Source organism: Nicotiana tomentosiformis, chromosome 4 (genome assembly GCF_000390325.3).
Source record: "Nicotiana tomentosiformis chromosome 4, ASM39032v3, whole genome shotgun sequence".
Lineage (NCBI taxonomy): Eukaryota > Viridiplantae > Streptophyta > Magnoliopsida > Solanales > Solanaceae > Nicotiana > Nicotiana tomentosiformis.
Genome location: NC_090815.1, coordinates 54,469,492 through 54,493,693, shown reverse-complemented (window position 1 = coordinate 54,493,693; position 24,202 = coordinate 54,469,492). Strand labels below are relative to the sequence as shown.

General features: G+C 40.9%; 2 protein-coding genes and 1 non-coding gene across 3 annotated transcripts; 2 read left to right on the top strand and 1 right to left on the bottom strand.

Annotated features, from left to right (window-relative positions):
• Positions 1–6,370: 6,370 nt before the first annotated feature.
• On the top strand, positions 6,371–6,976 carry LOC138909715 (uncharacterized). Its single transcript, XM_070200927.1, has one exon. It carries the CDS (start codon positions 6,371–6,373, stop codon positions 6,974–6,976), a length of 606 nt encoding a protein of 201 aa, XP_070057028.1.
• An 8,915-nt stretch (positions 6,977–15,891) lies between these two features.
• Positions 15,892–15,998, bottom strand: LOC117275998 (small nucleolar RNA R71). Its single transcript, XR_004506221.1, has one exon. It is a non-coding gene; the product is annotated as a small nucleolar RNA R71 (small nucleolar RNA).
• A 1,506-nt stretch (positions 15,999–17,504) lies between these two features.
• On the top strand, positions 17,505–19,094 carry LOC138909714 (uncharacterized). The gene is made up of 3 exons (XM_070200926.1): positions 17,505–18,129; positions 18,376–18,773; positions 18,876–19,094. Exons 1-3 carry the CDS (start codon positions 17,505–17,507, stop codon positions 19,092–19,094), a joined length of 1,242 nt encoding a protein of 413 aa, XP_070057027.1.
• The last annotated feature ends 5,108 nt before the right edge of the window (positions 19,095–24,202 follow it).

Genomic DNA, 24,202 nt, shown 5'->3' with positions numbered 1-24,202 from the left:
GGGAATGGCTAATGTTGTGGCGGATGCTCTTAGCCGGAAATATATGGGTCGTTTGCCTCACTTGAAGGCATATCAAAGGCCGTTGGGCAAGGAAGTTCATCGGTTAGCTAGTATGGGGTTTCGTCTTATGGACTCTAGTGAAGGAGGGGTAATTATGCAAAATAGGGCCGAATCATAACTGGTTGTGGAAGTCAAGGAGAAGCAGTACGACGATCCATTGTTGGTACAGTTGAAGAAGGGGATTCATAAAGATAAGACTATGAATTTTTCTCTTGGGATGGATGATGGTATGCTAAGGTACCAAGAGCGATTATGTGTTCCAAATTGTAGATGGTCTCCGGGAAAGATTCATGACCGAGGCTCACACTTTCAGGTATTTCGTGCACATAGGCTCTACAAAGATGTATCATGATCTTAAGGGTTTGCTGGTGGAATGATATGAAGACGAATGTAGCGGACTTTGTGGCAAGATGTCCAAATTGTCAACAAGTAGAGGCCGAACATCAAAGGCCCGGTGGGTTGGCACAGAACATAAAAATTCCGATGTGGAAATGGGAGATGATCAATATGGACTTTGTGGCAGGACTACCTTGCAGTCCTCGCAAGTTCGAATCGATTGGGTGATTGTGGATCGACTCACAAAATCAACACACTTCTTACTTGTCAAGGCTACCGACACAGCGGAGCAATTTGCTCAGTTATATATCAAGGAAATAGTCAGGTTGCATGGCACTCCAATTTCTATTATCTTCGATCGAGGGGCACGATTCACATCTAAGTTTTGGAAGAAGTTTCAGCAAGGGTTGGGTACCCAGGTGAATCTTAGTACAACTATCCATCCACAAACCAACAAACAAGAAGAGCGGACCATTCAGACGCTTGAGGATATATTGTGCGCTTGTGTTCTTGACTTCAAGGGTAGTTTGGATGATCATTTGCCACTCATAGAATTTACCTACAATAACAGTTATCATGCTAGCATTCAGATGGCGTCGTTCGAGGCTTTATATGGTAGGAGATATAGATATCCCATTGGGTGGTTCGAGATTGGGGAAGTGGAGTTGATAGGGCCAGACTTCATGCATCAGGCTATGGAGAAGGTTAAGATCATTAAGGAACGATTGAAAACTACCCAGAGTCGTCAGAAGTCTTATTCGGATGTACATCATAGGGATTTAGAGTTCCAAGAGGATGATTTGGTATTCTTGAAGGTTTCCCCCATGAAGGGTGTAATGCGGTTTGGTAAGAAAGGAAAATTGAGTCCAAGGTATGTCGGACCGTACAAAATCATTCAGAGGATTGGTCAGGTAGCGTACATGCTTGAACTACCTACAGAGATGTCTTTAGTGCACCCGGTATTTCATGTGTCCATGTTGAAGAAGGTGGTTGGAGATCCATTGCTTATTGTTCCGATTGAGGCTTTTGAGGTTAACGAGGAACTGACTTATGAAGAGATTCCTTTTGCCATTCATGATAGGCAGGTCCGAAAGCTAAGAAACAAAGAGATTGCCTCCGTGAAAGTGTTGTGGCGAAACCAACAGGTTGAAGAGGCCACTTGGGAGGCCGAGGAAGAGATGAAGGGTAAGTACCTTCACTTGTTTGAATAATTATGTATTTAGGTAGCTGTGTTCTATGAAAATGTTAAGAGTTTACCTTCTATGAATTATGTTTCCCATGTACGACTTATGTTAAGGATACTTCTTTTGGTAATGTAATGTCTATGTCATTGAGGCCGGTGTTGTTTCCATGTTGTTTTACATCGTTGTGTTATGGTTATGATGTTAGGACTGGTTTTGGGATTCTATGGCTGGTGGTTAGGCCCAATTACAGGGGAGACTATGGAGAAATTTTTGGAAATTTAGGGAGCTAGTTAAAATTTAGAACTGCTGGGGTGTGAAGTAACAGTTGAGTCACATTGGATGCTAATGGCGGATTTTGACCCTCATTCGATGACGAATGATCCTAAGCGGTGGAGGATGTAAGTTCCGTAAAATTTCACCTAAAATGCAGGGTTTCGTGGTGCCGAGGTGGGCTAATGTGTTTGAGGATTGTAGATGCAACTGCAGAACTGATCTACGGACCGCTGATCCGCCGTAGAGTGAAGCAGAAAAATGGGCCAATTTTGGAAGTTGTTTTGAGGTCAACTATGCGACCACATAATTATTTGCGGGCCACACATCCGTCGCAGAACTGACATGGGAAATTTCGGAAGGAGGTTCTGCGGTCCATTATGCGACCGCAGACCTGTTGCATACCTGCACAGAAGTGCCCAGTTCCGGAGGGCCATTATACTGTCCATTTTGCGGACCGCAGAAGTGTTATGCGGTTGCATATGCGATCGCAGACCTGCATCGGGGCTTTATTTTTTCTAATTTCATAACCATATCCCATTTCATTTTATCTAGCCATAGGGGTCATTTTTGAGGGATTATCTAATACTTTAAAGAGAGAAGAGAGCTATTCTAGAGAGAGAAATGGGAGGATTCAAGGATTTCACTACTCAACTCTGATCAAGTCTTGGAATTTTATCAAGAGGAACTTGCTAGGGTTTCTAAAAGGTAAGAATTTCTTCTCCCAATTCTCCAATTTCGAATTTGGGTTGGTTATGGGTGATGAGAGCAGACTCATCACATGCATGAGCTAATAGGGATTGTGGGGAAGTTGTTGGACAATCTTGGGTAGTTTTGTTGTTGAATTGGTGGAGGAAAGGTTGGGTTGTCATTGTAGCAGCTCTTGCCATATGAATTCCTCTAATAGTGCTTGTAATTCTACCCTTTTCTATAGATTTGCATCATTAGGAGTGTCGGGAAGTTATTGTTGCACCACGAAAAGCTCTTTCGAGGTATGAAGGCTAACCTCTTCTACTAGTATAGGAATTCTCGTATTCTTACAAAACTCCATCATGAGTTGTTCGAACTTGAAACACTATTGAGGTACGATATTCAAGCTAGTAAATTGATTCCCAAATTGCATAACGTGTCAGAACACTCATGTGTTAATGATTCTCAATTTTGACTTAATTATGTTATACCCCTTTTTTTGGGAAGAAAGTTTTGTACGAAATCAATGTGATCAAATTCGTACAACTCATATGATGAAATCTTATGAACTTATATTTGTTAAGGCTAAGGGTGCGAAAGGGTTTGATATGAAAGGAAATCTTTTGCACAAACTATTATTGTTTTGAGAATCCAAATTGTGGCATTATGATTACACCTCCACCCGCACACATTGAGGTAAGGCGGCATGGCCGCTTTGTGTAGAGATTGTGGCATTATGATTTCACCTCCACCCGCACATATTGGAGTGAGGTGGAATGACCGCTTTGTGTAGAGATTGTGGTATTATGATTACACCTCCACTCGCACACATTGGGGTGAGGCGGCAGGGCCGCTTTGTGTATAGATTGTGGTAGTGTGGTAGAGGTTGTTATAGAGGATCCCCAACTTGAAATTTATAAATTTTATTGAAAGCTTTAAATGAATTCTGCTATGGTTTTAGCGGCTATTTAAGCTCTTTTATTGCTTCCATTATTTGTCACATTCATGTTGTACTTCAAATCCTTGAAGGGGGTGTTTGGTTTTCATACTAGTACTATTCGACATGTACTAATATCCCCTTTGCCGGGGGCGCTGCATCTTTAATGGATGCAGGTGGTTCCATAGCAGGCGACTTTGATCAGTGATAGCGGTACACCCTCTTCACATCTGACTTGGTGAGCCCCACTTCATTTCGGGGTCGTATATCTTTTGTTCCTTGTGTATTATATTTTGAGGTATAGCCTTGGTCTTATTGCCGGCACTATCATCGTACTCTACTGTATTTATTAGAGGCTCCCTAGACATAGTGTGGGTCTTATGTTGGTTTTGGGAAAGTCAGACTAGTAATGTTGTATTTTTACCACATGTTCCACTTCAAACTATGAAAGTGTATGTATTTTGAGACTTATTAATGATGTAACTAATGGTAATGAACTGGTGTTGATCACATGACTTCCTTATTGTCTAATGAATTAAATAGATCTTCTCTTTATTAATGGGTAAGTTTGGGTAGAAGGTACTATACATGCTTGCTTGACTGGGGTATCTCGGTTAAGCACCGGTCGGGCTCCTCGAAGTCGGGGCGTTACATTTTCTTGCTAAATTCCCTCAAAGAATTAAAATAGTTGAAGAAGAGGATGAAACTGGGTTGGAGGAATCTAAATGGATTAAAATCAAGTATGATTATCTTCCAAACTATGGTAAAACTTGTAAGAAACAAGGAGACAATGAAGTTAATTGTTGGATGATTCATCCTGAGTTGCATAAGAAGTATGAAGAAACTGTTGCAGAACAAAGTAGTGGGCAGGAGATTGTTGGTACTGCAGCTGCATCAACCAAGGCCCTCACAAGTGGTAAAGTAGTGGGGAAACAAATTGCAAATCCTGCCAAGCAGGAGTGGATGCAAAGGAGAAAGAATAAGCATCAAAGGGATAATAGGGGCCATATAATTGAAGATGCAAAAGAAACAAGGAGCAGGATATGTCAACGGGGAGAACAATGCTGAAATAGTTGCTACAAAGAACAAGTTTGATACTCTTGAGGTTGAAGAGATTGAGCAACCAATCTTACAAATTACGAATAGAAAATGAGATGACACTATTAAAGAAAAGGAGAAGCAACAACTGGTAAATGAATCCAACAAGGACAAGGAGAAGAAGCAACAGGAGAATGTACCACATCCAGTTTAAATCCTAAAGGAAAAGGGAGTTCTACTATAACGGCTAAACGAATCAACCCTAATTCTAATCCTAATGCTAGTGGAATTGGGGTGGACACGCAAAAGGAAAGAACTGTGGATTGGGTTGAATGAAGGTTTGGAACTCCTAAAGAGGTACTTAATGTGTTAACTAATCATTCTTGTCAAGAAGTTTATTCACACAAGATGAGAGGCTCTTTAAGGGCTGTTGATACCATAGGAACAACAAACAATGGCAGCTCAAAGGGAATTGGAATAACTGATGCATCAAGCAATAGACGCACATCATGGGGTGACGAAGTTGAGGATACAGACTTAAAAAATGCTACTGATACTCATAACAATTATCATGCAAAGCAGCCTAGAGTCACAAGCTAGGATGTAGGAAACCGGGGTTGAAACTCTGGATCAAACCATAGTGCAAAAAATAGCAAAACCAATTGGAGTAGGTGTAGGATCACTAGTAGAAGCTAGAAACAAAGAGGGTGCAGGTGAAGAAGCTACATGGAATGAGAAAGGAAATGGAACAGTAAACCCTAGCAACACTGCCAAAGGTTTCTCTACAGCTGCAGCTCATGCGATGGATGGTAATGGTGTAGGATATGTTAACAAGGCTCCTACAATGGTCTTAGATGATACAGTGAGGTCAAACAACAAATTAGCTGATGGTAAGCCTATGGAATCCAATGGAACAGTAATTCCAGTGTATACTGCTACAGTAAACCCTAATCTGGGTTCAGTCTATGAATTGCAATTCAAGTTGATGCAAGAAGCTTCAGGAGCAATGGAACAACATAACCAGGGGTTGAAGGAGGTGACTAGGGTGTCACATGCGCATGCCATTATTCCTAAGGCTATAGGTGCAATTGAGGCATTGCTAGTAACCCGTGACTTAGGAGCTGGGTAGCCTATGCAGCTTCTAATCAATGTCCCATTGAAGTCACCTAACCAAATACTACATGAAATTATCACGCAAAATGTGGCACCTGTGGACCTTCAGAATGTAGAGGTAGAACAAGGTGAGATTGAAGAAGAGGGGGAGGATGAATCTATTATAGGCAACTTCAAGGCAGTTGCTAGAGATGCAGACTTATCTCTAAGAGTTGCTGGCAGAAGTGGTAAGAAGGGCAAAAAGCAAGGTCAAGTTAAAGAAGTCTCTCAACCTACAAGAATTATGACCAAGAGGGCAGTCTCAGTTACCAAATGACGATCAAGACCTTGATATTAAACATAAGGTCTTTTAAAACTCAACAGGCCTTTCAAAGAGTGATAAATATGTATAGGGAACATGGATTATTTATGGTTGCCTTGATGGAACCTTTTCAGAACTCAAGAAATATTAAAAGATACAGAAGAAGACTTAATATGGATGCATCTATGTCTAACATTAATGGGAAGATTTGGCTTTTCTATGATGCTGCTGTAGTGTGGGAATTAGTGATGGATACTGAACAGTAGGTGACTATCAAACTCTATCATCAGAATATTGGTCAACACAACTTGCTTACATTTGTATAAGTTAAATGTCCTTAACTAGAGAGGCTGGAATTGTGGGATAATCTGTATTATCTTGCAAGTGATATGGAGTTGCCTTGGATTATTGGTGGTGATTTCAATGATGTGCTACATGAAGATGAGAATATTAGGGGAAGGCCAGTACACCCTCCTGAATACGAAGACTTTGCCCTTTTGTGTGAACTCTTGTGAGCTTTTTGATTTAGGCTACAAAGGAAGTCTATTCACTTGGTGGAATGGTAGACCAAATGCTGAGTGTATCTTTAAGAGGTTGGATAAAGTTTTGGTGAATTTACCATTCCATAATCTATTCCGTACCATTGATGCTGGACATCTTATTAGGACTGGATCAGATCATGCCCCTCTATTCATAAGCTGTGGTGAACAAGCTACTAACTTCATCAAGCCTTTCAAGTTCTTGAACTTCTGGACCAAACATGAAATATTTAAGAAAGTGGTTAGGCAGAACTGGATTGCTGACTTTATTGGAGATCCATATCTTATGTTCAAGCAAAAGCTAAATAAGGTGAAGTTTGCTTTATCTAAATGGTGCAAGGAGACATATGGAGACATATTTAAACAACTCGCTATTAGGGAAGACATTGTGAAGGTGAATGGGATGCTTTTTGAAGAAGAACCTATAGTTGAGAATAGAATAGTTCTTCAAAAAGCACAAGCTAAATTGAAGAGATACTTAAGCATAAAAGAGCAATACTGGAAGTAGAAGGATGGGATGACATGGTTTGGTGAAGGAGATAGGAATACAAGATTCTTCCACAATCATGTTAATGGCAAGAGACAGAAGCTGCAATTGAAAAGAATACAAAAGGGGATAGAGTCTGCGTTGAAAGCAATGATGATATGGTTTCTGCTGCTGTGGAATTCTACCAGAGATAATTCACTAAAGAAGTTGATCCTACTAACTTCACTCTACTAGACAATGTGCCTGCTATGTTAACTATGGAGAAAAATCTGGAATTATGCAGATATCCTACTCTTGAAAAAGTCAAGGCTGTCGTTTTTTAACTTAGTGGGGAGAGTGCTACTGGTCCTAATGGATTCACTGGCATTTTCTATCAAGAATATTGGGACATCATAGGTATTAATATTCATAACATGGTATTGCACTTCTTTGGGGAAGCACCACTGCCTAAATCTATCACACCTACTAACCTAATGTTACTTCCAAAAAAGCCAATGGTTCAGACTTTCTAAGATTTGAGGCCCATAAACTTGAGCAATTTCATAAACAAGGTGATGTCTAGAGTTCTACATGATAAACTGGAAAAGTTCCTACCTTCTTTGATATCCTCCAACCAGTCTGGCTTTGTGAAAGGAAGAAGTATTTTGAAAACATTCTCTTCACTCAGGAGATTATTACTGACATGAGGCTAAGGGGCAAGCCTTCCAATGTAGTGATAAAATTGGATGTGGCTAAAACATATGATAGGGTATCTTGGAAGTACTTGCTTTATGTGTTAAGGAAGATGTGATTTGCTGAATATTTTATCATCATGATATGGAATTTTCTGTCAAATAGCTGGTACTCAATCTTCGTACAGGCTTCTTTCAGTCTTCTAGAGGGGTGAAGCAAGGAGATTTATTAAATCCAGCATTATTCATACTGTCAGTCGAAGTGTTGTCTAGATCATTGAACAAATTATTTGATGACAATTCTTATAGGGGTTTTGAAATGCCATAGTGGATTGATCCATTGAGCCATCTTACATATGTTGATGACACAATTATCTTTACCTTAGCTCATCCAGACTCATTGAGGAAGATCATGGCACTGTTATGTGGATATGAGAAGATCTCAGGCCAGCTCATCAACAAGGCAAAGAGTTCCTATTATATGCACTCTAATGTGACAAATGCTTTGGTTCAAACAGTTGGTGATATTACTTGCTTTTCTAAGGGTGCATTACCTTTCATATACTTAAGGTATCCAATATTCTATATTAGGAGAAGGAAAGACTACTATGATGATCCTGTAAATAAGGTAAAGGCCAAGCTACACTCATGGAAAGGAAAGTTGTTATCTTATGGAGGCAAGGCTACACTGATTAGTAGTGTGCTTTAAAGCATGCCAGTGTACTTACTCTCAGTTTTAGATCCTCCCAAAAACATATTGGAACACTTGTATAAGTTATTTGCGAGGTTCTTCTGGAGCAATAGGGAAAAAGGGAGGAGTAGACATTGGTCCTCATGGAAGAAGCTTTGTCTCCCAAAGGAGGAAGGAGGGTTAGGCTTCAGATCCTTCTTTGATGTATCGAGGGCACTTTTTGCAAATCTATGGTGGAGATTTAGTACTGCAATCATTGTGGTCGATATTTATGTGAAACAAATATTGCAAGAAGGAGATACCAACAATGGTACAATTTAGGCAAGGTTTACATGTTTGGAGGAAAATGTTAAACGCTAGGCAAGAGGTGGAGCATGAGATTTGGTGGGAGATGAAGTGTGGTACTACAAATGTTTGGCATGAAAACTAGAATGGGTTAAGAGCTTTATAGCATGTAATGCCACCTGATTTTCACATCAATGATGACCTACAAGAAGTGGCAGAGTTGAGGCAGAGGAATTACTGGAATGAGCAGTTAGTTGAACAATCCTTTCCTGAGGATATTGCAGAACATATTATATAGCAGGTGCAATTTGAAGACACTGGAGGTTACTGGGACAAGCCTTGGTGGAGACCTACAGCATCAGGCAAGTTCACAGTTAGTAGTGCATGGCAACTAGTGAGACATAGGGCAAACATTAATTAGGAATTCAAGTAGATGTGTATTAAAGGTATACCCTTCAAGATATCTTTCTTCCTTTGGAGGCTTTGGAGATTAAAATTGGCTACTGATGATATGTGGAGAAAACTGGGGTATGTATACATGTCTTGTTGTTGGTGTTGTCAAGCTCCATAAGACGAATCATTTGATCATTTTTTCCTGTCTGTCCATACTGCTACTAGAGTGTGGAGGACATTTATGAATGCTGTAGGGCTTAATTTTCAACTAGTACAGGTGTATCAAGTTATTAGAGAGTGGTGGAATGCTGCAACTACCCAAAACATAAGCCATTGTATCAAGCTGTGCCAAATATTGTCACTTGGGAACTTTGGAAGATGAGAAACACAAATAGAGATTGAGGTTCAGTATCTGTTAATAGAGTGATTCATGAGATCAACAAGACCTTCCACTTCTTAGCAAAGTCAAGGTATAACTGGCTTCATGGTATCCCTTATCTTTGGCCAGACATGGTCAAGTTCTTTGAGGGATACAAGCCAGTGTTGGTGACTAGAAGGGTGACTTGGCAGCTGCCTCATAGTGGATAGTATAAGTACAATACTGATGGAGCTACAAGAGGTAATCCAGGACCTAGTTCTATATGCTTCTGTGTGAGGTATAGTGAAGGTGATTTGGTATATGCACGAGCAAAGCAACTGGATGACACAACAAATATTGTTGCTGAGGCTAAGGAAATTGAAGAAGGCTTAGCATATTGTGTGGCTCATGAGCTACACCCTCTCATATTGGAAACTGATTCATTGAGTTTAAAGAAGATTATTGAATGAGAATGTGATCCACCATGGTGTATTATAGCTGAAGTGAGGAGAATACAGGAGATGAAGGAGCACTTCAATGTGCTATTCCAGCATAAACTAGGGGGGGGGGCAACAATGTGGCAGACTTTTTAGCTAACCTTGTATTTTCTTTTGCAGGTACAATCCAGTTTCACTCTTTCTCTAAACTGCCAAGTGCGGGGAGGAGACTAATCAATCTGGACAAGTCACAGACTCCTAATCTTAGGGTTAGGATTGCTAAAAGAAGAGCTCCAAATTGATGAGTATGTTAGTTTTCTTAATGGATGTTCTTGCTAGTTGTGTTGTTACAGTGACATTCTGTATACGGTTAGGGTGCTTTCAAGTGGTATTAGACTATTATCATGCTCATTTTGGTGGTGTTCTAAAGGTATATGGAAGTATTTGTGCAAGCAGGCAGTGAATTTCTCATCATATAAGGGCACAACATGTCTTCACGTCTAGCCTTAGGTCATTGCATGTCTTATGCATTGTATATTGGGTATGTATTCACTACAGGATATGCATTCAGTTAGTTCATAGCTCTCTAACTTATCAATTGTTACTAAAGCCTCAGATGGTGAACTTAAGCTGGGTTTCAATGATGTTGGCTCTGTGGTATGCTATTGTGTATATGTGTACATTTATGATATGGTCCAGTGGTATTGGCATGTTAACATGCCTATTATGGAGGTGTTATGGCAGTGCATGTTGGGTGATTAAAACGCAGGAATGCAGCCTATATACAAGCTGCTATAGGTAGATCATGGTACATCCTTTGATTCAAAAGAAAGTCCACTTCTCTACGTGTGTCATTGACATAGGGAGGAGACTATTCTCATATTGCATTCTGTTATTCAAAGTGAGGATGTTTGCATATGCATACTGCTTGGATGCTTGGTCAGTCCCAGAATTTGATGGTGTTGCTTGGAGATTCACATTTGCCTTGTCCTATGGAATGCAAAACTTGGTGCCTAGTGAGAGTTTTGGAGGTGCTACATTGAGGTTTTGCTCTTGTCTCGTGGATACACTCATCACCAAATGTTGGGAGTTGTCTACTTTACCACTTGTAATAGTTAGGTTTCATAGTGTAGCTAGATTTAGCTTTACATCATTTAGCTTTGTTTTTTGGACAAATTGTAACATTGGATTCCAATTTTGGAGTATTATTTATATATTAGCCACTAGGTATCCACCCTAGTGATAAATTTGCTAAAAAAAAGGGGTCCAAATCAACCCGAAAGCTTCCCGAAATGATACTAACCGACCTCGCAAGTCATAAAATCATAAACACACATGTGTGAAGCATAAAAAGGTGTAACGGGGCATAATTACACAAAACTACTGGTCGAGTCATTACATTCTCCCCCTCTTAAAACAAACGTTCGTCCTCGAACGTGCATAAGGACATACCTAAAGTGGTGAATAGATGAGGATAACGACTTCGCATGTCATGATCAGTCTCCCAGGTTGCCTCCTCTACTGGATGACCCCTCCATTGAACCTTCACTGAAGAAATATTCTTTGATCTCAACTTCTGGACCTGTTTGTCCAAGATAGCCACATGCTCCTCAATGTAATTCAAATATTCATCCAATTGGACTGTGCTGAAGTCTAAAACATGAGACGGATCACCATAATACTTCCGGAGTATCAAAACATGGAACACCAGATGAACCACAGATAAACTAGGTGGCAATGCAAGCTTGTAGGCCACCTTACCAATCCTCTAAAAGATCTCAAAAGTTTCAATATACCTTGGGCTCATCTTGCCCTTCTTCCCGAACCTCATCATACCCTTCATAGGTGAAACCCGGAGCAAGACTCACTCTCCAACTATGAATGCAACATTGCGAACCTTCCGATCTACATAACCCTTCTGTCTAGATTAGGCTGTACGAAGCCGATCCTGGATCATCTTGACCTTCTCCAAAGCATCTCTCGAACCAAATCTGTGCCTAATAACTTAGCCTCTCCCGGCTCAAACCACCCAATTGGAAAACGACACCGTCTCCCATCTGAATATTCCATTAGTAGCTGTTGTTGTAGGAAAACTCTGCAAGCGGCAAGAACTGATCCCAAGAGCCCCCGAAATCCATAACGCATGCATGAAGCATATCTGCCAATATCTAAATAGTGCGCTCGGACTGTCCGTCCGTCTGGGGGTGAAATACTGTACACAACTCAACCCGTGTGCCTAGCTTACACTGAACGGCTCTCCAGCAATGTGATGTGAACTACGTACCCCGATCAGAGATGATGGATACTGGTACGCCATTAAGTCGGACAATCTCACAGATATAAACCCGAGTCAGCTGTTCTGAAGAATAGGTAGTCACTACCGGGATGAAATGAGCCGACTTGGTCAACTTGACAACTAAGTCCATGGTGACACGCTCCCATTTCCACTCAGGAATATCAAGTCGCTGAAGCAAACCACCCGGCTACTAATGCTCATACTTCACTTGCTGATAATTTAGGCACCGAGCTACATACTCTGCTATGTATTTCCTTATCCTCCTCCACCAATAGTCCTACCTCAAGTCCTAATACATATTAGCGGCACTCGGATGAATAGAGTCCCGCAAACTATGGGCCTCTTGAAGAATCAACTCACGCAACCCATCCATATTAGGCACACATAACCGTCCTTACATCCGCAAACACTATCATCTCCGATAGTAACCTCCTCGGCATTGCCGTGCCGAACCATGTCCTTGAGGACAAGCAAATGGTGGTCCTCATAGTGACGCTCTCTGATACGATCATATAGAGAAGACTGAGAAACCACGTAGATAAGAACTCAACTGGGCTCTGTAATATCTAATCTAACAAACTGGTTGGCTAAGGTCTGAACATCCAATGCTAATGGCCTCTCTGCTACCGGTAGATATGCTAAACTACCCAAACTCTCTACCTTTTGACTCAAGGCATCGGCCACCATATTGGTCTTCCCATGATGATATAGAATGATGATATCATAGTCCTTAAGCAACTCTAACCACCTCTGCTACCGTAAGTTAAGATCTCTCTATTTGTACAGATGCTGTAGACTCCGGTGGTTGGTAAAGACCTCACAAGGAACACCGTACAAATAGTGCTGCCAGATCTTCAATGCATGAACAATGGCTACCAACTCCAAGTCGTTGACCAGATAATTCTTCTCATGGGTCTTCAGCTGTCGAGATGCGTAGGAAATTACCCTACCGTCTTGCATCAACACCGCGCCAATGCCAACACGTGACGCATCACAATACACAGTATAAAACCCTGAGCCTATAGGCAACACTAACATTGGGGATGTAGTCAAAGCAGTCTTAAGCTTCTTAAAGCCCTCACACTCCTTGGACCATCTGAAATGAGCACCCTTTTGGGTCAATCCGGTCATAGGTGAAGCAATAGATGAGAAACCCTCCACGAGACGACCATAATACCTGTCCAAACCAAGGAAACTCTGAATCTCAGTAGCTGAAGACAGTTAGAGCCAATTCTGCACTGCTTCATTCTTCTTCGAATCTACATTGATCCCCTCACTCAACACCACATGACCCAAAAATGCCACCGAATCATGCCATAATTCACACTTTGAGAATTTTGCATGCAACTTCTTCTCTCTCAAGGTTCGGAGCACGATCCTTAGGTGCTGCTTATGATCTTCTCGGCTGCGAAAGTACACCAAGATGTCGTCAATAAACACAATAGTGAATGAATCAAGATAAGGCTAGAATACACTGTTCATTAGGTGCATAAATGCTTCTGGGGCGTTGGTCAGCCCAAATGACATCACAAGGAACTTAGAATGATCATACCAAATTCTAAAGGCAGTCTTCAAAATATCCGGATCCCGAATCTTCAGCTGATCATAACTTGACCGCCAATCAAACTTCGAGAACATTCTGGCACCTTGTAGCTGATCAAATAAGTCATCAGTATGTGGCAATAGATACATGTTCTTTACTGCAACCTTGTTCAAATGCCGATAATAAATACATATGCGCATAAAATAATCCTTTTTCTTTACAAACAAGACCGGAGCACCCCAAGGCGACACTTTAGGCCGAATGAAACCCTTATCGAGCAACTCTTGAAACTGCTCTTTTAACTCCTTTAGCTCCGCTGGGGCCATACGATATGGTGGAATAGAAATAGGCTGTGTTCCCAGCTATAAGTCAATATCAAAGTCGATATCCTTATCGGGCGGCATGCCCAGAAAATCCACTAGAAATACATCTGGAAAGTCTCTCGCTACAGGAACGGACTCAACGGTAGGAGAATCAGCGCTGGCATCTCTCATAAAGGCTAGATAAGCATCACACCCCTTCTCAACCATCCGTTGAGCCTTTAGAAATGATAGAATCCTGCTAGGAACATAATCTAATGCACCCCTTGATATTTAGCTTAAAGTATATACATATATTTATATGTATATCGCCTCGCATTTTACTAGTGACGAGAAGTTTTTCCTAATTCGCCCGGGACAAGGGTATTTCGGCCCGAGCCCCCTCCCCCCCCACCCCCCAACGCATATAAAAGCAAGACTAATCCTATTTTGCGAAAGGAGACGCCGCTTTGAAGGAAAAAGACACACGAGGAACATATGGGAGTGAGGATATCTCTGTTTTCTTCATCTTCTAGAGTATTCTCAATTATTCAACAATTGTGAATTTGTTTTGATATTATCATGAGTGGCTAAAATTCATAGTTATAGGATTGTGATTTAGCCATGAATATTGGTGTTTAAAGTTGACTTAACCTTGATTAAAATTCACTAATATATTATTGTTTCTTCAATTCTATGATTAATTGCTTAATTGTATGACCAACAGTTAGGTTCTATTTACTATCTATGCTATGCTTAAGAAAGCTACGTCTAGATTATATAAGAATTAAAGAGAGCATGATCTTAACTCTAGAGGGGAGAGGGGAATTTATGGTTAGGATAGGAATATACCTAGTCACTATGCTTAATTAAATATCGTAATCTTAATGCGTTCTTAATAGATTTATTCCAGAGTAATATAGGCGTCAATCTATTTTGAATAGGCGAGTAGTAATTCGAGAGAATACTATGAGAGCAATTGTTTGATTAATTAACAACCATGAGTGAATTGTATGAAAGGGAGAGTTAATTAGAACACAATAGGATTGGTCAATCGATCGTAACTCAGGAATATTTGTCTCTACTGAATACACAACAACTATTTTGCTGCTTGATAAATCAGTTACTTGTTAGAATTATTACTTAGTATAATCACACTTTTGAACTCTAATTGACTCGATTGAATAATAATCTTGGTGAAACTAGTGGGTAGTTAACATAAATCTCTTTGGGTTCGACACTGGATTTATCACTTTATTACTTTACAACCACGTATACTTGCGTGTGCGTTTGGGAGCAACAAGTTTTTGGCGTTGTTGTCGGAGACATGAATATTGACTACTTTCTAGCATTTACTTTAGTTGTTTATTTTGTCAAGTCTAACGTTTCTTATTGGTTGCTTTGCTATCAGGAACTTTGATTGAACGCGAAGGGTCAGAAGCCAGGATAGACTTCAAGGCTTTGACTCCGAACCTGAGAGAACATTTCACAGGAGGTTGAGGGAAGCAAGGGACACAGATAATCTTAAAGCACTTGTTCAATTTCATGTGAACATGGCAGAGGAGCAACATATGGCTGTTTAGGAGGTGGCGATGCCCAGCATTGCTAATGTCACCTCCAGCATCATGAAGCCCAGAATCACTGGGCATTTTAAGCTAAAACAAAGCATGATCCAACTACTACATGCAAATAGGCAGTTTATGGGTCTTCCACGTGAGGATACTTATATCACTGACGGAGATTATGAGTCTTCCACTAATCTCCTGAACTTCTTGGAGATTAGTGATACTTATATCACTGATGGAGTCACTCCAGACTATGCGAGGCATACACTATTCCCATTTTTTCTGTTGGGCAAAGCAAAGAGGTGGTTGAAGGCGGAACACGGGTTCATTTAATAACATCATGGAATGATCTGGCAAGGAAATTTTTGGCACGGTTCTTTCCTTCAGGCAAAACTGCAAAGATCAGAAGTGAGATAGTAGCCTTTAAACAAAAATCGGGGGAGTCTTTATATTCAGCTTGGGAAAGGTTCAATGGGTTGCTCAGAGATTGTCCTCATCTCAACCAGACAAATTAAGTATTAGCTCACACCTTCATAGAAGGGCTCCATCCAGAGATAAACATTGTGGTGGACATTACAACAGGAGGTCAAGTGTTGGAGAAAAGCTTTGATGAAATTTATGCCTTATTGAAAAAATTCTCCAAAACCAATCCTTATTGGCAAGGAGAGATGGGCAGACACACAGTGCAAAACTATGTGGGGGTTCTCGAGTTAAATGTTGTCTTTGCATTATCAGTACAGGTTTCCATATTGGCCAACAAAGTCAATAAGATGACCTTGGTTATTAACAAGCAACAAGCTCAGCCAGTGCAACGGGTTCAGATATTTTGTGAAGTATTTAGAGAGGGTCACAGGAGCGACTTATGCCCAGCTAATCCAGAGTCTGTCTGTTTTATGGGTAATGCAAATAGGGGTCAGACAATCCAGTATGGGAACACATACAATCCTAACTGGAGGAACCACACAAACTTCTCTTGGGGTGGAAACCAAGGTGCTTAGAATCAGTACAGGCCACAAGCTCCTCAATAGCAATATAGACCTTCACAGGCTGAACAACCTACAAACCCGACAAGTCACATTGAGGATATGCTAAAGAAATTGATGGTTGATCAGCAGGCTCAGGCAACAGCACACTCTATACCTATTCGAAATTTGAAGAGGCAAATGGGGCAACTTGCTAGTGACAAAATACTCGACCAGTTGGAGCTCTTCCAAGCGACACTGAGGCTAATCCTAAGGCATCTATTAATGTTGTGTCATTGAGGAATGGGAGATAGTTAGAAGAAGACCCATTGAAAAAGATAAATCAAGTGACCTTTAATGAGAAACCGGCCACAATAGAAGTAGAATCAAAAAAAGCAAAAGAGTCAGAGAAGCCAGTTGAAGAGGCGGTGGCTAAACAACCCCCACTATTAGTTGAAAGGTCACCACCTCTGTTCCCTCAGAGATTGCAGAAAGTGAAGGATAATTCCGGTTATAAAAATTTTCTTCATATTTTAAAGCAGGTGCAAATCAATATTTCACTGGTAGGCATCCTACAAGAAGTGCCCAAATATGCCAAATACATCAAGGATGTAGTGGTAAATAAGAGGAGGTTGACAGAGTTTTAGACTGTGGCACTCACCGAAGAATGTAGCTCAAGAATTCAAAGAAAGATATCTCAGGAATTGAAGGATCTAGGTAGTTTCACTATCCAAATCATGATCGGTAAGCATGCAGTCGGGCGAGCTTTATGTGATCTTGGGGCGAGCATTAATTTGATGCCGCTATCTGTGTTCAAACAATTAGGGTTGGGTGAGCGTCGCCCAACCACAGTGATTTTACAGTTGGCTGATCGATCCTTTGCTCATTCTGAAGGAGTGATTGAATATGTGTTAGTTCAAGTGGGTTCTTTCATATTCCCTACAGATTTTATTATCTTGGACTATGAGCATGATCAGAAAGTCACATTTATTTTGGGGAATCCATTCTTAGCCACGGGTTAATCGATTATTGATGTATGCGAAGAAAAGATGACGATGAGAGTGGGTGATCGAGTGGAGTTATTCAATGTGTATAAAGAACTCAGATTGCCAGCCCACTATGAAGAGCTATCCATGATTTCTGTGGTGGAAAGTGATGCATCATTATTGGTGCCTTATATGAGCCCCATAAATCATCTTGAACGAGCCTTGATTGGGGATGAAGAAGACATTGAAGATGAGATGATGGAAGGAATTGAGCAAGTACTTAACATGTCTTGCAAATATATCCATGTGTTTGGGAAATTTGAGGAGTTAGACAGACCTGTTACTCTGACCCCTCCTAAACCATCTATTGAAGAAGCTACAAAGCTAGAGCTTAAGCCCCTTCCAGCGCACATGCGCTATTCTTATTTGGGGAACTCTGAGACATTGCCAGTGATTATCTCATCCAGCTTGACCGATATTCAAGAAGAGAAATTGCTCAAAGTGCTTCGTGAGCATAAAAAGGCTATTGGGTGGACAATTGCTGACATCAAGGGAATCAATCCATCATTTTGCATGCATAAAATCTTTCTAGAAGATGGACACCACCTCAGTGTTGAGCAACAAAGGAGATTAAATCTCATTATGAAAAAGGTTGTGAAGAAGGAAGTAATTAAGTGGTTTGATGCAGGTATCATCTCTGACAGCAACTGGGTAAGCCCAGTGCAATATGTGCCTAAAAAAGGGGATGACTGTTGTAGAGAATGAGAAAAATGAGCTAATTTCTACTCGCACCGTGATGGGGTGGAGAGTTTGTATTGATTACATAAGGCTCAAAAAAGCAACCCGCAAGGACCACTTCCCACTTCCATTCATTGACCAAATATTGGACAGATTGGCAAGGCATAAATATTGTTGCTTCCTTGATGGTTATTAGGGGTACAACCAGATTTTCATATGTCAGAGGATCAGGAGAAGACCGCTTTCACATGTCCTTATGGTACCTTTGCTTTCAAGCGAATGTCATTTGGTCTTTGTAATGCGCCGACCACTTTCCAGAGGTGCATGGCGGCTATTTTCACTGATACGATGGAGAAATTTGTGGAAGTCTTCATGGATGATTTTTCAGTCTTTGGGTCTTCTTATGATGACTGTTTGAAGAATTTGAGCAAGGTGTTGGCCCGTTGTGAAGAAACAAATTTGGTGTTAAATTGGGAAACGTGCCATTTTATGGTACAAGAAGGCATCGTGTTGTGCCATAGAGTGTCAAAGAGTGGCATTGAAGTTGATAAGGCAAAGGTGGAGGAGGTTGAAAAATTACCTCCACCCATTTCTGTGAAGGGTGTTCGGAGTTTCTTGGGACACGCGGGGCTCTATAGATGCTTTATTAAGGATTTTTCAAAAATTGCTACTCCTTTTTAAAGGTTGCTTGAAAAGGATGTAACCTTCAATTGTAATGAAGCCTACCTGAAGCCATTTGAGGAGCTCAAAAAGAAGTTGGTGGCAACCCCCATTATCGCGGAACCAGATTGGTCCTTACCATTTGAACTTATGTGCGATGCAAGTGACCATGCTATTAGGGCAGTGCTAGGCCAGAGGAAGGACAAGATGTTTTACTCCATATACTATGCGAGTAAGACTCTTGATGATGCATAACTGAATTATACCACCACTGAAAAGGAGTTGTTGGCCGTTGTCTGGGCCTTTGAGAAATTTCGGTCATACTTGATGAGAACAAAAGTCATAGTCCATATCGATCATGCAACAATCAGATATCTTTTTACTAAAAAAGAATCCAAGGCTAGATTGATGCACTGGGTTTTGTTGTTACAGGAATTTGATGTAGAAATACGAGATCGGAAGGGCACACAAAACCAAGTAACAAACCATCTATCAAGGTTGAAAAATCATGAGCACGTGGAGGAAGGTGGATAAATTAAGGAGGCATTTCCTGATGAGAAACTTTTTGCTGTCACCCAAGACCCTCCCCCATTGTACGCGGATTATGTGAATTATATTGTGAGTGTTGTACTTCCTCCTAAAATAGAATCTGAAACTAGAAAGAGGTTTCTACATGATGTAAACTTCTACTACTGGGATGAGCCATTCTTGTACAAATAGTGTGATGATCAGTTGATGAGGAGGTGCATTCCAGAAAAAGGAGGTTCAATTAATGTTGTATGATTGCCATGCCTCGCCTTATGATGGACATCATGGAGGCTATAGGACAACTACAAATGTGCTACAATCTGGGTTCTTTTGGCCAACATTGTTCAAGAATTCTCATGCATTTGTTAAGAAGTGTGACTAGTGTCAAAGAACATGAACAATCACAAAGAGGCATAAGATGCCTTTGAATAACATCTTGGAGGTGGAGATTTCTTATGTGTGGGGGATAGACTTTATGGGACCATTCCCATTGTCTAGAGGGAACAAATATATCTTCCTAGCGGTTGACTACGTGTCAAAATGGGTAAAGACGATTGCGTTTCCAACCATTGATGCCAATGTGGTAGTGATGAAGGGACACATTTTTGCGAAGAAAAATATATTCTTGAGGTTTGGGACTCCACATTCCTTGATTAGTGATGAAGGGACACATTTTTGCAATCGGTTGTTGAATAACCTTCTATCCAAATATGGGGTCCGCCACAGAGTTGCCACGGCATATCATCTGCCAATAAGTGGACAAGTTGAGGTGTCCAACAGAGAAATAAAACAAATATTAGAGAAGAAAGTGAGTGTGAATAGGAAGGATTGGGCTGCAAAGTTAGATGATGCCTTGTGGGCATATAGAACTGCATACAAAACACTAATTGGGGCGTCCCCGTATAAGCTTGTTTATGGAAAGGCATGTCACTTGCCTGTTGAACTTGAACACAAGGTGTACTGGGTAATTAAGAAGTTGAATATGGATTTTGAAGCTGCGGGCGAGAAGAGGCTCTTGCAGTTGAATGAGTTAGACGAGTTCAGGCTGCACTCTTATGTAAATTCTAAGCTTTAAAAAGAGAAAACAAAAAGATGGCATGACAAGCGTATCAAGCCACATCACTTTGAACCAGGCCAAAAAGTACTATTGTTCAATTCTAGGCTCAAGATATTTCCTGGAAAGTTAAAATCGAGATGGTCAGGTCCATTTGAGGTAGTGAGAGTCCCTCCTTATGGTGCAATTAAGTTGCGCGCTTTAAATTGTTAAAGAAAAATTTTAGTGAATGGGCAAAGAGTCAAGCACTATTGGGGAGGAATCATTGATCATCAGAAGTCCAAGGTAGTACTCGCTGATGAGTGAGCGAGGCACTGCGTCGTGCCGTGACATTAAATCAGGCGCTTGTTGGGAGGTAACCCAATTTTTATTGCTTTCATAGCTTAGTTTTTCTAATTATTTTAGTAGAGTAGACTAGGGTTTTTGTTTTCTTTGTAGACATAGAAATTATAGGTAGAATGGTTTGAGGTATGTAAATTGGATATATAAAGTGCTCGGGCGAATCAGGGATATCATTCAAAAAAGGAATTGGCAGAACAGCGCCCAACGCTACCTAGAGCGCAGAAAACAGTATAGTCCGTTCCCCCAGCACCAGGCCTAGCGGGACACGCTGGGCTTGGACGAGTGAGTTTCAATTTTGTTTTTGTTTTTATGTTTTATTGTTTTCTTATTAGCCCATACCCATAAAACCCGACTCAGATACCCATATACCCTCACATTATAACCCATATCCATTAACCCAACCCATCCTCACCATAAATTAAAACAAACTTAAACCCCTCTATCTCTCTCACCCGTCTCTCTCCCTCTCAAGCTCTGCCCGTGTCTATCTCTCTCTCTCTTTCTCTCAATTTCTCATGTTTTCTCTTGCTTTCATCTTAATTCCTCCAAATATGTTTCTCTTCTTCTTCTTCTTTTTCTTTTACTTTGTAGATTATAGTGAACATCCCCCTCCCAAACGCCCAGTCCCCAAATTCCCTCAAAAGTTGTTTATTAGAAGTTGTTCTATGGTGGGTGGACCAAATGTGGAACGAAATTGGTTGATACAACTTGGTTGTTGTGTTGTATATGGAGTAGTAAACTATAATTCCCTCTAATTTGTGAAATTTGGGAGGGCCACCATTTTCCACCATTGTTGAATTAAGTTGCAGACACATAATGCCCACCATGTGTTTGATAAAATGCTTGAAAAGCAAATTGTGCACCGGTGAAGTCTGAGTAGCCGAATGTAGTTTTATGTGATATCGGGCTAAGTGTGGGGTGTTTGGGGGTGGGTTTACATAACCTGAAGCCTGTCTTTAATGTTCACATGCTATAACCATGTCACCCACACCATGTATGGTGTATTTTATATGTTGTAGCATGTTGTTCGAATTGGCTAGAGTAGTGTATTAGTTGTCGAAATTAAGGACCATGTGCCACTTGCTTGCATTAAGGCTGTCACTTCGCCTTGTTCGACTATTTTATGTGTGTGGCATAGTTAGTGAATTACAATTGTGCGGCATGGGGAAGTCTTGAGTACCCATTGCCTTGTGGTGCAACACTTGTGCATTTTAAACCACGATTGTGAATATATTACATTGAGCATTCAGTTTTAATTATGGGGTCATCTTTGACTCTCACGATGCATTATTATTTGTGTTGTAGGTTGCTATGGCTTGTGATAGTGCGAACAAGGGCAAGGGAGTAGGGAAGTCCTCAACCACTGCTCCCGCTCCTAAAAAGTACAAGCAATGGGAAGGATCATCTCGGCAAGCGAAAGGGAAACAAGTTGCCGACGAATCAAAGAAGGCACCATTGGGACCAAGGCCTAATTTGGATCTAGCTCGTGGTGATGCTATCCAATGGAATAATAATTTTGTGCCATATGGGCAGTACGTCTCCGAAATAGGAATTAATGTGAAAACTTTGGAAAAGAACTTCCTGGACGTGCTTGGCCAGTTGAGAGAAATGAAGATGGATAAGTTCCTAGAGTGGCCCGGCCATGCAAATTTGAGCATGGTGCAAGAACTTTATCCTAATTGGAATAGGGACTTGTTCAAGTCTTGGGTCCATGGAAAGGAGGTTGCAATGGATAGGCGGTCCTTATGTGAACTTTTGGGAGTTGATAGCCCTAACCTGCGGAGGCTACAAGAACTAAGGGTGATGCCCATCTTGAGATGATCCGCTTCGACTTCAACGAGACCGCCAAGGTGTGGAAAAATTTCGAGATTAATGCCAGTTGAGCACAATAGTGAATGCACTCGAGCTCGAGTGTGTGCGATATATTTTCTGATGACTGGGCAACCCATCAATGTGGGTGAGATCATGCTAGGGGAGATGGCCCGTACACGATTTGGGTGGAAAATCAAGAGATTCTTCTTTGGCAACTTGCTCACTGAGAACATGCTTTCCCGGGAGAGTGCTGGAATATCCCGGTTATGATGAGGTTGTGGAGGCTCCTAAGGGGTTGATGGACATCACATCTTTGTTAGAGTCTACGTCTAAGGTTAGCCAGGTGGCACGAAATAAGAGGGACGAGAACTTCAACAGGTATCTCTATAACTCCTTAAATGTGATCATGAGCAGGTTGGGTGTATCAGACGAGGAGCATATGCATCTACGTAATGATCTGTCCAGTTCTTTCAAAGAGATGTTGGGAATTACACCTGGCAGTCCCGTTCACCTGTCAGAGGATGAGAACACTCACAAAGGCTCCGACACTGAGGATGAGATTGGTGATGAAGTCACGGGGCCCATGTCTTTGGTGCCCCAGGGAACTGATGATGATGATGAGCCCGGAGCTGAGGCTGGTGAGAATTTTGAGGAGGTGGAATCTGACTAGTAGGAAGTTCTTCTTTCCACCTTACTTTGCTTTAAATTCTTACATGCATCGGGGACTATGCATATGTTATATGTGGGGTGGGGGAACTACTTCTTGTGATGTAAATTATATAAATCTGTTTATTTTTAGTAGTTTTTTATTAGGAACCTGTAGTAGAATTATTCTAGTTTTAGAAAACAAAAAAGATAAAAGTTTAATACAAAAATAGAAAAAGAAAAAAAATTAAGAAAAAACTCGAACTTTTCCCGATGATGGATCTTTTGGACAATTTTCTTGAGGGATTAAAGTCCGATTAAAAACACCAAAAAGATTCTTTTTTTAGGATAGTTAGGTAGTATCCCTTGGTTTTTCTTTGGGCGCCAGTTCTTTTCCAAGGGTGTAGCTCGAACTGGGTACTTTGTTTTTTTAGGAGTAGGTTAGGAAGAAACTGAGTTGCTCTGAGGTACCTATTGACGTGTTTGGTGCTGGCACATTAGGCTATGGCATGTACTCTATCTTTCCGTACATTTGATTAAAACTGTGATGCCTGAGTAAAATAAACAGCCTACTCTATGATACCTTTTCTCAATTGTTCAACTTGTATGCCACAAGTGCAATATTGCTTAAAATTTCTCAACTATATATGCTTGCTTGACTTGAGAGTTGAACAGAATCATCTTGATTGATTCATGTGCAATGTGTTTGTGAGGATTTGTGATCTTCTGCGCTATCCTGTGTAGTCTAGAACTCACCCCGTCTGTTAATCGAAGCAAAATCATTAAGTTGTGCTGGTCTAGGAGATGACATAGGCGTTTCTTGCTTGATCATAGTTGTGCTTGTCACTTAAAAATAAAATTTTTCGTTGCTAGCCCCTTTGAGCCTATTGACCTTGTCTTTGGCATCTACATTACAAGCCGTATCCCTATTTTGTTCTTAATTTGAGATTGTTGAACCTTTACCTCCTAAGACACTTGGACG

Coding starts and splice junctions, on each gene's coding strand:
- LOC138909715 (XM_070200927.1), top strand. CDS start 6,371: ATGAGAATATTAGGGGAAGGCCAGTACACCCTCCTGAATACGAAGACT.
- LOC138909714 (XM_070200926.1), top strand. CDS start 17,505: ATGACGATGAGAGTGGGTGATCGAGTGGAGTTATTCAATGTGTATAAA. Junction 18,130..18,375: donor AATTAAGTGGTTTGATGCAG/GTATCATCTCTG, acceptor GATGGTTATTAG/GGGTACAACCAGATTTTCAT. Junction 18,774..18,875: donor AATTACCTCCACCCATTTCT/GTGAAGGGTGTT, acceptor TTGCTTGAAAAG/GATGTAACCTTCAATTGTAA.